Below are 13,473 nucleotides of genomic sequence, written 5' to 3'. Positions count from 1 at the left end.
AACCTGGACAGCCTCCTAAACTTCTTATATATGCTGCTTCAACCTTGTTATCAGGAACTCCGTCTAGATTCAGAGGCAGTAGCTCTGATTCTCAGTACACTTTAACCATCAGTGGTTTCCAGGCTGAAGATGCTGGAGATTATTACTGTCTGGGCTATCATGGTAGTGGAGTGTTCACACAGTGATTTACAGCCGTACAAAAACCTCCTTGAGCCTGACTGAAGGCTGCAGGTGCAGAGAGTTGATGAAGAGACTGTGATGAAGATAACTGGTCCAGTAAACACAACACAACAGTCATCAAGCAGAAACACAGTCAAACTAAATAAAAGTGAAAAATCTTCCATGTTATGACATGTAGCCTTTACTTAAATACTCATGTTTGAATCCTTTATTTTGAAGATCAGGACTGTTATGAGTCTGATTACAGAAACAAATGTTCAACATTATCTCCATGGTTTTGTGTTTACCCGTATTTTACAGCCAAACAGGAAAAATCCATTTTTTAACACAATAAATACATTATTATAGCGTTTTCAAGCTTATATTTTATTTAGATTTTAGGAAAGTGTTTGTAGAAAGCAGATGACTAAAAAACAAAGAAACATGTTCTGTTCACATGTAGTTTTAGTAACGCAGATAAAAGTTTTCTGTTTTCTGGTTCTTGATAAAAAAAACTGCAACAAGATGATGTTTTTATCAGCTGTGATTGTCGTCGGGATTTCTGAGCCAGAGTGAGAAGATTTTTATTTTTCTAAATTTCTTTATATCAATGTGAAAATAATTCTTTATTTTGTTTGATTCGAAGACCGAATTGTTTTTTATGATTTTCCTCAAATTATAATTTATCCAAATCGCCTGATCTTGACGAGTTTTCAGACTCAGACCGAAAAATCCAAGTCTGTAAGAGTTGGAAGGACTGTGTCCATCAGCACCACAGAAATTTCAGATATACATGAAGATCTCAGTTGGTTCCATCAGAAACCTGGACAGTCTCCAAAATATCTAATAAACAGAGCAACCTTTAGTAATTTTATTTTTAACCAGTAATTTACAACAAAATGTGAACAAATCCAACTGTTTCATATTATACATATATTTACTATGAACTAATGATCAAATAAGTAAATAGGTTGGTTCATACTAATTGTTGCTATTTGCTTGATAAAAGTACATTGGCAAGAATTTATGCAAAATACTGAGGATTTTGGGAAACAATGTGATGAAATTGTGAGGTTTGAAACAGATTAAATGAATAATGTGTTGTTCAGAGACTGCAGGTGGAAATCAGCAGCGTTGCTAAAGCCTGGTACCAAACATGTTTCTCTTTGAGGTAAATGTATTGCTGTTCATGTCCCTGTCAAAGGAATAAATTCACACTCAAATAAATACAAAGACAGTGATTTATTTAAAGCTGTTGTTGTTTGTTACAGTCATACATTGAGGAGTAAAAAGCACAACATGACTAAGATTAAAGCAGTTAAACATAAAAATGCTGAAGAAAAGCCACCAGTTTGATGAAAGATTAGAAGAGAGCAGATCTGAATCTTCATCCAGATCTTCATGGAAGCAGCAGCATGACATCCAGACAGGAAGTGCTGCTGAAGCTTTACTCTGAGCAGCGGTCAGGCTCCAGAGTTTGAGTGACAGGACTCTGTCCATTCTGACTGGCCTCACAGCTCACTGAGCCCACCTTCCTCCACTGGTCTGCAGGGAGGCTCAGGGTGCTGCTCCAGCTGTAGAGGCCGTCCCTCCCCAGGACCTCCTGGCTCTGTGACACCCCCGAGGACCTGCTGCTGCCCCCCACCTTCCAGCCCAGACTCCAAGTGGAGGGGAAGCCCCCAGTGGACAGACACACCAGTGTGACACTGCTCTGGTTCTCCTCCTCTTTGGAGGGAGGGAGGACGGTCAGGGTGGGCCGCACCACACCCACTGGAGGAGAGAGGAGGAGGAAAGACTCAGAAATGAAGGAGAATGCAGATAAAAGATCTAAAATAATAAATAATAATGATTATTGATCTTCATATGTGTCTCCTCCAGTGTGACAGTGAATAACTCGTCCCTGTGATGATTTTCTCATGTTTAAACTGACAGAGCTGAAACACGAACACAGCTCAAAGTTTGGCATCTGTCTCTTTCACTTCCTTTAAACTACATGGAAAATAAATGAACCATGAACACAACGTCGAACAGCATTTACTGATAAAATAATGTTTTTCAGAAAACAAATTTTAGATAACATTTTAACCAGAAATATAAATGAATTTTGACATGAGGAAAAAAATGATAATGTAGATGTCAGAAGGTAAAGTTGACAGATTCTTTCTTTAATGTCTCTATTCTGAATTGAAAATAAGAAAATGCAAGTTCAAAGAAAATTGTCTAAACAATATTAAGAATAAAAACATGTTTTCCTGATTCTACAACACACGTGTTTACATCCCTGAAAGAATATTGATCTCTGCATCTTCTCAGACTGGGAGATCAGCTTTGTTCTATACAAAGAAAAAACTTACAAACTATTTATAACCAGAGAATTTGTTGGTATTAAATCAATATTATAAACAAAATTATGCATTCAGTACTTTTTTAAAGAAATAAAATATTTCTGGTACTTACAGTCAACGATGAGTTTGGTTCCTCCACCAAAAGTGTACCACAGTGATACAAACTCATTAAGTGGTCGTACAAAAACCTCCTGCACTCTGAACAAACATCTTTCCACTGAAAATCAACTTAATCCAAGTTAAAATTTCACAATTTCTAATTTAGTTCATTTCCACATTGATAACTTAAAGTTTGTGCTAATTTAAATAGTTTTATTTGGTTTTATTTAAACAGATTTAGAATAAAGAAGCATTTGTTTTCCTGTACTACATTTACATGTAAAATATTTCTTGTAAATCTTTGAAAACATGTAAAAAAATAGATGTTTTTAAAGATCTTACTTTTAAAACAATAAGAATAAGTTTGCAACAGTACATGTCACTAATAAAATACACAAAAATGGAAAATGAAAAGACACATACCAACCACAGTGAACCATTTTAATCCAACTACTGAAAATATTCAGTTGTATTTTAAAAAATGTCCATCCTTTCCATGAAGATCATAGATGCATTAAATCCAGTAAAACAGTATTTATCATGAATTTATGTCCCACATGGTCTTCATTGTGTTGAGAGCAGAGAAATCATTTCCATAGAGAGGAGGCTTTGCATCATCAGCTGATCCTCCAGAGAACTGAGAAGGTTTATAGTCCTGTGAGTTCAACACTGCAGGACTCAGATCTGTCAGTCAACACAGCAAAAAGCACAACCACCATGACTCTCATCACCATCCTCATCTGGACGCTGGCCTGCTGCTGTTTTACAGGTTCATTCACTCAGCAACATTTCAAACATGATGTGCTGCCTTTTCTCTCATTTCTTTCTGCTGATAAATGAATGATGTGTTTTGTCTGCAGGATGCAGCGGTCAGGTGACTGTGACTCAGCCTCCAGTAGTGACATTTACTCCAGGATCCACTGTTACTCTCAAATGTACAACCAGTCAAGCTGTTGCAGGCTGTACTTATGGTCAGTGTATGTTCTGGTATCAACAGAAGTCTGGACAGCCTCCAAAGCTCCTGATAAATTACGTGAAAAAGCTTCATACAGGAACGCCACCTCGGTTTAGTGGCAGTGGAAGCAGCTCTGACTTCTCTTTGACCATCAGTGGAGTTCTGGCTGAAGATGCTGCAGTTTATTACTGTAAGAGTCTACATAAAGTTGGTGACACATGGCCGTTCACACAGTGATTTGTAGTGGTACAAAAACCTCCTGCAGTCAGACTGCAGACACACTGAGCTGTTACAGCAGGAACTGACTGCACCACTGAACACAGAACTCACAGTAACATCACCAAGAAACATGTACATAAGAATACATTTCTTTTAATCATATTTAATTTCACTATTTACATTTAAAGGTAAATACTGTAAGCTCAATAATTAATCAGCCAGCTGTTTTTACTGTTATTTTATTCAATACAAATCTCCATAAATGGAAGAAATGAGTGATAATTAAATGATCCAGTCAGTTGATTACTTTCCAGTTACAGCATAAATTGTTGGTTTAAAAATAATTTACTTTGATGTTAACTTGGTTAAATCATAGTTATATTCAGAGTAAAGTGGAGTACGTTTCAGACTGAGGCTACCTTCTGATAGACATGTTTCTACTCTGTAGACCAGTGTCGCTTTTCTGGTTCTCTCTTAAACCAAATTTGTTTGTAGTGTGGTTATAAATAAGAAGGATGAAATACTTGAGACACTAAACTTTATGTATTAAAATGTTTACAATAGTAATTAATAACCGTTTGCAGTTTTTACCTCCATCAAATGTATTTGTTTAGTAGTAGGATTAGCCTACTGAAAAGATTATTGACAGATCAGGATGGAGTTTCAGTGTAGAGACCATCATCTTAATTGTTGATGCATCCTGATGAGGATAAAACATTTTCTCTTCCAGCTTTGGTTGACGTGTTTTAGTCTGCTCTGTTTGAGCATGTAGTTCAATGAATATCTTAATACACCTCTTAGAACAACACTTTTTGACATTGATTCACTGGAAAATAATTATTTATTGCTTTGTTTTGTGTCTCAGTTAAAACAATGTACACATCATAGGTCACTATTTCATTATGTTCAATGGCAATTAATTAATTAACTTAGGAGCAACAGGAACATGTGACGGAGATCAAGCCAATAAATGTGGAGCTCCATAGAAGACATCAGTTCAATATCAAATGAAGTCTGAATGTTAACTAAACCCACATAATTACCTCTTCACTGATGTGACTGAGCTGGCAGATCATTTCATTTGCATATGACACATTTTCCCTCCTCACACAAACACAGGTGTTTGTTTGAATGTGTTTCTTGTGTTTTGAATGACTGAAGTGCTTCACTGCTCCCAAAGCAGTTTAAAGTGAAGCAGAGAAGCATCTGAACGGCCTGTCTACAGCCAGATTAATCACAGTGAAGATGCTACTGACTCCACTGTTGATCACGCTGCTGCTCCCACTTCAAGGTAAGAAGTAATTAAGGAAAACCTTTGAAAATGAGCATCAAATTCATGAATGTTTTGTAATAAAAACCTGTTTTTGCTTGGTTCAATTTCTAGGATCAGATGGCAGTCCCTCTGTGAATCAGTCTCCGGTATCAAAGTCTGCTGGTTTGGGAGAGACGGTCTCTCTGAGCTGTACAGCCAGTTCAGGAGTTGATGATGATCTCAGCTGGTACCTGCAGAAACCTGGACAGCCTCCCAAACTGCTGTTTTATAAAATCAGCAGACGTAAATCTGCCCCGAATCATTTCAGCAGCAGTGGATCTGAGCCTGAATTCACTCTGACAATCAGTGGAGTTCAGGCTGATGATGCAGGAGATTATTACTGTATGGGTGCGTATGCAGAAGGGTTCACACAGTGAAACAGAGTCGTACAAAAACCTCCTTCAGTCAGACCACAAAGTGTTGAAAGAGCAGCAGCTGTGAGTTTCTGCAGCAGACTCTGAGATGGATGACTGGTCCACTGAAGAGTCAGAGCTGGATACAAAGTACATTCACACAAGCTCAGAAGTTAAGAAGCTTTAAAAAGAATTCACAGTGATTATTTATCTCAAGACATTTTAGTTATTTCCCCCAGCCTTCAGGTAACTTCTTTAATACTTTTCTTAAAAGTTGTCTCTTTGTAGTTAGAAAATAACTCCTAATGAAAAATTGAGCATAAAAAATATAAACACTTTTATTTTCATAAATAAGTACTGAATATCCAGTTAAAACACAGACCACTACATTAAGTCTGAATCATTGACTTAGAACATTTATTCATTTTTATCAGTTCAGTTTTGTGTTAATAAAATGTAGATTAATGCTGAGAACTTATTTGTCCTTTTTAATTACCATTTATGTGCTTAACTACCTATAATGTACTGTACTGGTTGTAAATTAGGCAACATAACGTATTATTTATTTATACAAATTATCAATAAATTCATGTTTTTATTTTATTATAAAGACAATAAACACTATTAAAATATTTATGTGAATCAATGTCAAATATTTTTGGGTCATTTGAGCATTAAAACTTTCCTTAGAATATGATGAATATTTAAACAATAAATAATTACTGCATGTGACCTTTTATTGCTGTAATTTTATTGAAAATCTGCCTTTTTATGACAAATCTTTATTTTATGTCTACAATTATATGACAAAGTTGACTTCATATAAATTTTTCCTTTGTGTTTCCCAACAAAAACCTTTGAAGCTAATATATTAATTGTACATCAAAAAAATGTTTGTTGAAAATGAGAATGAATAAAAGAAAAAAGAAAGAAAGAAAAACATGAGGTTCTGTTCAGACAAACACGTTCAGACAAAGTGTGTCCTGAATAAAAATCTGAAACAAAGGTGTGAAAATATATCTTAAAAATCCAACAGACTGTTTTAAATGTCCATCTTATATGTCCTTGAAATGATAACTTTCCTCTCAGAAAATAACAGGAAGCATCACTCAATGATATTTAGAACAAGCTTTATTAGCAAACAATGATCGACAACATACACACTCACATCCAGCTGCTGAGATGCACATTTTACTCTGTAAGTTGTTGTTATCACCACTTTACAGCAGTTTGTTCTGTGTCACACAAAGCTTTAGTTTCTTCTCCAAACATTAAAACTCATATTGATCAGAGCAGCAGGTGTGTTCCACCTGCTCCCCCACACACAGCTGCTGTCCTGGGCTTCGGTCGGCTCCTCTAGTCCACACACTGGCTCCTGTGGAGGAACTGGGTCTGTCTGTGGTCATGATGGAGGACCTTACAGGAGAACAGCTCTCCTTTCATCCAGCTCTTCTGGCTCAGGCTCAGGATGCTGCTGCTGCTGTAACGTCCACTCTTCTCCTCCTCTGAGCTGGTCAGGACCCCCTCTGTCACCTCTGTACCGTCCACCTCCCAGCTCACCACGGCTCCCTGAGGAGAGTAGCCGGTCAGCAGGCAGGACAGCGTGGCCGACCCCTCAGAGATCTGCTCAGAGGAGGGAGGAAGCAGAGAGACTGAGGGCCTGACCATGGGGCCAGCTGGAGGGGAGAGCAGAGACACACAAGGAGCAGATTAACTTCTAATGTAGGACAGACAGCTGGACATGAGACACGTATGATACATGACAGAGACCAACATCACTGTGGATTAACTGAATGATACTGTGATCCCACAGAGGACAGAAGGAGGAAGATGGGAGGACATGAAGGTTTTATAATGAACACATATGTATAACTTCATTTAAAGTTTTCATGTTGTCACAATGTTTGTCTCATGAAGAAATTTGACTAAAACTGATATAAACGACACAAGTTAAACCCATGTTATAACAATTAACTTTATAGCTGTCACTTTAAAAGTTTTGATGGAAAAATGTCTGCAGATAAAATCCCACATCTGTCCGTTTCACTTCCTTCTCAAACTAACGAACTGTAAAACTCAAACTACACTTATTATAAAACTGAATAAAACCATTTTTTGCACCGAAATTCAACCTCATTATATTTTGTATTCAACAACTTGAAAGTTTAAAGTGAAAAATCTTACAGGCATAATTATGTGAATTTCCAAAACCAACTAAAGATGTAAACATATTTTATGAATCAATGTTCAGCTATATAAGAATATTTAAATAATATAATTACGTTTTTCTTTTTAAATTTTTCTGTTTTTTAGTCTATTTAAGCTCAGCATGAACTATCACTGCATGAATATGACGTGTTTTTACTGTTTTCAATGCAAACTGAAGATTTTAGCAACAAACCACAAATAACCAAAAACATCTAAGAGGATGCAAAATATTCTTAATAAATTTTAACAGGTTCTGAGTCAGCATATTTAAAAGATATTTGTTTTAACAGAAGATAAATGTTGGTACTTACAGTCAACGATGAGTTTGGTTCCTCCACCAAAAGTCCTCCACAGTGATACAAACTCATTAAGTGGTCGTACAAAAACCTCCTGCACTCTGAACAAACATCTGTTCACTAAAAATGAACTTTATTCACATAAAAACTTCACTGTTTACCATTTATTTAACATATATAATGATTTAGCTCATGTAGCTTTAATCTATCAGGATTTAAAGACATTTTTAATTGTATTGTAGTATTTTAGATTGAAGAGACAGAAGATCTTTGTTTTAACATTTATATGAAATTTAAGTTAAATTAATATGAAAGATCAAAAACATATCTCCAAATAGATTAATTAATATTTTAATAATAATTAGGAACAAAAGTAGTATGATCTAACAATATTAATCAGTAATACATTTTCAAAATTAAAAATAAATTCATACCAACCCCATGAACCATTGTTACGACCCAGTGTTCGGGGTATGGCTGGGTGCAACAAAATCACGCTGGGACACGATGGTAAAAGGTGAACATAAGACATTTTATTTACATAACAGGGAACGTAGAATAAAACCTGCATCAAAAAAAACATGTGTTGGGGTTAGTGGAACAGCTGAAAGAAATATACAAAAAGGAATTGAACCAAACCATATATCAAACCCCCCCCCCCCCCCGAGTGAAAACCAAAAGACTGTACAAAACTCGGTGTAAACCAAACAAAACAGCAGTTCCATAAACTAAGTGACAACTGTCACAAACAAAAGCCTAATCTAGCCCAACACAAAATATATCTAATACGTAACAAAAACAACATGGCTGAACACAAACAAAACTGTAGCGATGCTTAAACTAATACCGGATGTAAGACGAAAAGGTAGCTCTAAACTAAACGGACAGGTCTACCGTTCCCCCACAGGGAACAAACGGTGTGCTGCACACCCTCGAACTGCCCAACCTCATAACTACTACCAACCAGCACAACAAACACCCAGTAAACCTCACAACCCTTATCCAGCCAAACATCAGGAGACAAGGCCACTTGTGCTAAATAGCCTAGCTCCTTCCACATGAATACAGTGCAACATGTGAGGGGAAGCGGCCTGCGCCAATCTAGCTTCCCCCCGTCGACTGGCTCCGTCGGCAGCCTTTTCAGCCTCAGCTCTCTGCAAACTGCAGCCTGATAGGTCCCGACATAGCCAATCAGAGGAGCGGATACGGAGGCGTGCCCGCCCAGCCAATCCAGGCAGCGCTCTAAGATCACCAACTAATTACAAAATCAGCTGCAGCTGCCGGCAATCGGCAGTGGCCGTAACACCATTTTAATCCAAATGCTGAAAATATTTAGTCATTTTATATATTTAGGCCCGAGCACCGAAGGCGGTGTGAAGGCCTATTGAAATGCAAGCGTTTATTATTATTTTTATTTCGCACAATGAATTGCATTTTTTGGGGCCTGAACATGCTCGAAAACTCACCAAATTTTGCCTACCCCCCCATTGGAATGTGAAAAATTTCATATGTTGCTGTTTCCTGGACTGTTCCGGCAAAATTGAACAAGAGCGCCACCTATTTGTGAAGCCCCTCCACTACATCTCATCAATCTTTATGATACTTGCTACACATGTTGTACATGTAGGGTCCAACAAAAAATGAAATCATGGCATTGGTCTAAATCAAACAGGAAGTCGGCCATTTTGGGTCAAAGTCGCCATTTTGGCGTTTTACTGACCTCACATTTGAATGAACTCCTCCTAGAGATATTATTGTATTGACACCAAAATGCCTCAGGATGTTCAGAAGGCATGTGTGATCAAAAGGTATGCAAAACAAAGGAGTAAGGGCGTACAGGGGGCGTGGCCTCAAAGTTTGATGTCTCTCCATGAAAGACGAAATTGAAATAACTCCCACATAAAACAACATTTCTGAACGAAAATGGCCACGTATGATGCCAGTCCCATCCTCAAGACATCTACGTGATGATTATTGGAGTATGAATAGGCCACGCCCCCTGACCACAGGAAGTCATGTTTTTTACTCGAAGACCCACTTCTCTGACGTTTTCAACACATCCGGGGTCAAACTGGGTCAGACACCTGAAAACAAGTTGGTGATGATATCCAGTGAAAACTGTTGCTCTACGCTGCAAGGCGAGACCGTGGTGCCATGGTGAACTTTGATAAGACGCCATGACATCATAAATCATTATAAGTTCCTGAATTTTCACCCAATCAACACCAAACTCACAGGGTTTAGCCATGGTCTGGTCCCAAACACACCCATATGACCACTTCCGGTGTAACCCTAAGCCCCGCCCACTTTCAACAGGAAGTGCTTTTTTGCAGGTGCCAGGGTCCTTCTCCTCAGGCATGAACTCCAGACACTTGAAAGTGCTTGACAACAGGTCAAACCCTTTCATGATACCACAATAAAAATCTCAAGTTCCTTGCCAAACGTAACCATGGTGAATACTGTTCTGACGCCACCAAACAGGAAGTACTTGTAACTCACCCGGTGTACCATCGATCTCCACCAAACTCGGCAGGAAGGATCGTAGTCAGACGTGGGACTGAGCCAAATTGACATATGCTGGAATAGTGACATAGTGGCTCTATAGTGCCCCCTACAATATCTTAATCAACCAGCCCTGCCCCCTACGTGGACCGACATGCATGAAATTCACCACATTGATTTACCATGCCAAGATGTACAACATTGTCCATTAGACCTATAGGCTAATTTCAACAGGAAGTCGGCCATTTTGAAAAAAGTATCATTTTTTAGGTCATTTTTGCCTAATTCTTGACCCTGCATTTGAATGAACTCCTCCTAGAGATTTTATCGTATTTACCTCAAAATCACTCTGAAGCTTCCAGAGGCATGTGTGATCAAAAGTTATGCAAAACTTTCTCAAACTTTTCTTATGGGAAGAGAAGGAAATTACGTTCCCTCTCATTACCACTTTTCCTGCTTCCCAAAGAACAGGCTGAAGTTTCTGGCAAGTCATTGTTTTTCTTTTAAAGGTCCCATATTATGCAAAATTCACTTTTTAATGGTTTTGGAACAGTCATACTGGTCCCCCCGCATGTGTAGGAGACCCGTAAGTGTGAAACTCTTTCAGGCGCTCTCTCTCCCCCCTGCTCCACCTCTAGGGAAGTAAGCGCTGAAATGAGCTTGTTTGAAAGCGTGTACGTTATGACGTCATAAGGGACAATAACCACTCCCCACAGAGCGATGGACCCGTCTACCGGCTCTCAAAGCCCGCCCTCTAAAAATCACCTAGCGCCCAGTGTTTTTCCCTCTTCGGCAACCCTCGTTAGCGGACATGGCTAAGCGACAGAAGCACTGTTCTGTTTGTGGCTGCATAAATGAACACGAAAACGTTTTTTTACTTCCATCCACTGAACCCACGAGGACTGAGTGGATTAATTTTATTTTTGGAGGAAATGTACCCGGAAAACTTCCAAAGGTTTTGCATGTCTGTGGCCAGCATTTCAAAGAGGACTGTTTCCACAACATGGGGGCATGGAAAGCAGGCTTCGCCAACCGTTTGAAGCTGAAGCCAGGTTCAATACCAACTGTCCGTGACACAGCTGGAGAGGTAAGAGCTGGCAGTTATTTTATCGTTTCGGCCTTATTAGTCTGATAGCTTGAAAATATATTAACCTGTCAATCACCTCATGACGGGCGATGCGATGGGCGGAGCCAACAGCTGAGCTGCTCCACCAGGGTTCCGCCCACCATAAACGGCACATTTCTGAAGCTGCTAAAAAGAGGGAGGTGAAGAGAAGCCGCTGCACTCAAACTGAGGGTCGATTTGTCCATACCATGGCGGAAATATTTCATTTAGATATTAATGAATGGTCTCAGATTGGGAATAAAGTGTATAATATGGGACCTTTAAAGTAGCCGATAAACTCAGGATCTTTAAGTAGTGACATATTATATCTCCAGTTTCTAGTTGCTGGTTTATTGTTCTTATTTCTCAGAGTGAATGATACTGATGTGTGATCGCTGATGGAAATGGGATGGATTTTGATCTCTGACATATCACTCACCAGATAGCTGCTAGTTAATAAATAATCTAATCTAGAATAGGAATAGTGAACTGAAGAGAAAAAGGTGTATTCTCTTAGTGTACAATGGTGAGAGCACCAAGCATCACAAAGATGTTTGGCGCTCTCATCCTTATTTTTTAAATTTTTTTTATTTTTTAATAATTGAGGCAGTAATTCAGCAGCGCCCTTTGTGACTGGATCCTGACTCTGATCACAGGCGCACCCTTGGGTTGTGTGCTCAGTCCTCTGCTGTACCCCCTGTTCACGCACGACGGCGTGGCCACCCACAACTCCAATACCATCATTAAATTTGCTGACGATACAACCACCATTGGCCTGATTACTGGCGATGACGAGACTGCCTAGAGAGGGGGTCAGAGACGTCAGCAAAACTAAGGAGCTGATCGTGCACTTTAGGAGGAGGCAGAGAGGGGAATATGCCCCCCTTTCTATCAATGGGACTACAGTGAAGAGAGTCAACAGTTTCAGGTTCTTGGGGGTCCACATCTGTGAGGACCTCACCTGGACTCTTCACACTGACTTTATCACTAAGACAGTGGCTGTTCTTCCTAATCAGGCTGCGGAGGCTCAACATGGATTCAAGGATACTCTGCAGCTTTACAGGTTCACCATAGAGAGTATCCTGACTGGCTGCATTACTACCTAATGCAGAAGCTGCACCGCCCTCAACTGTAAGGCTCTACAGAGGGTGGTGAAAGCTATTCAGCACCAGGATGGTCCTGCCATCCATGGAGGACCACCACACCCAGCGGTGTAGGAAGAAGGCCACCAAAATCATTAAGGACCCCAGTCACCTTTGTTACAAACTGTTTTGCCTTCTGCCGTCTGGCTGACGGTTTTGCAGCATTCAAGCCTGTACCACCAGGCTTAGGGACAGCTTCATACCGCAGGCCATAAGACTCTTAAACTCAGTCATCAGCAACATCATTTTTTAAATAACAGCATCTTTTTGTTGCATATTATTATTATTATTCTATATTATTGAATAATTTACTAACTTTGTTAATTTCATTGTTTTTCTCTTGTTGACTGTTTTTTTAATCGTTTATATTATTTTAGCATTGTGGGAGAGTCTGGGATTTAAAAATTTCATTACAAATGACAATAATGTTAATCTTAATCCTAATCTTAATCTTAATCAAATAATTTAATATAATAGGGTTAAATTCCTTTTTTTTCAGGACAAAAATGGTTTAAATAACTTATTAAAAAAAGCTTAAATAAATATTGAGGTATGAAGAATTTATGGCTATTTTTATGCATGGACACTTTTGGCCATAAAGGTCACCAGAGGGTACTAAATTCACTACTACTAAACTAAATTTCATCAACAGAGTATAAAAGACATGATAGAAAAAGAAAATTGGTTTAAAAATGTCTCTAAAAAGAAAAGTTATTGTAAAAATTCATGCCACTAGCACTAACACATCAGAAATTATCATCTAGGAAAAAAATAAAAT

General features: G+C 38.6%; 3 gene segments (V, D, J or C); 1 reads left to right on the top strand and 2 right to left on the bottom strand.

The window, feature by feature from the left end:
• Nucleotides 1–1,386: 1,386 nt before the first annotated feature.
• Nucleotides 1,387–3,043, bottom strand: LOC121631615. The segment is given in 3 exon segments: nt 1,387–1,929; nt 2,617–2,721; nt 3,031–3,043. Coding segments are annotated over 3 exon segments (441 nt in total).
• A 1,887-nt stretch (nt 3,044–4,930) lies between these two features.
• LOC121631748 lies at nt 4,931–6,063 on the top strand. The segment is given in 2 exon segments: nt 4,931–5,068; nt 5,162–6,063. Coding segments are annotated over 2 exon segments (351 nt in total).
• Nucleotides 6,064–6,573: 510 nt separating this feature from the next.
• LOC121631614 lies at nt 6,574–12,587 on the bottom strand. The segment is given in 4 exon segments: nt 6,574–7,118; nt 7,962–8,047; nt 12,216–12,354; nt 12,515–12,587. Coding segments are annotated over 4 exon segments (618 nt in total).
• Between the last annotated feature and the right edge of the window lie 886 nt (nt 12,588–13,473).

This window comes from Melanotaenia boesemani, chromosome 20 (assembly GCF_017639745.1).
Source record: "Melanotaenia boesemani isolate fMelBoe1 chromosome 20, fMelBoe1.pri, whole genome shotgun sequence".
In the NCBI taxonomy this organism is placed as follows: Eukaryota; Metazoa; Chordata; class Actinopteri; order Atheriniformes; family Melanotaeniidae; genus Melanotaenia; species Melanotaenia boesemani.
Note: the sequence above shows the minus strand (reverse complement) of the source record. Positions and strands in the feature narration are given on the sequence as shown.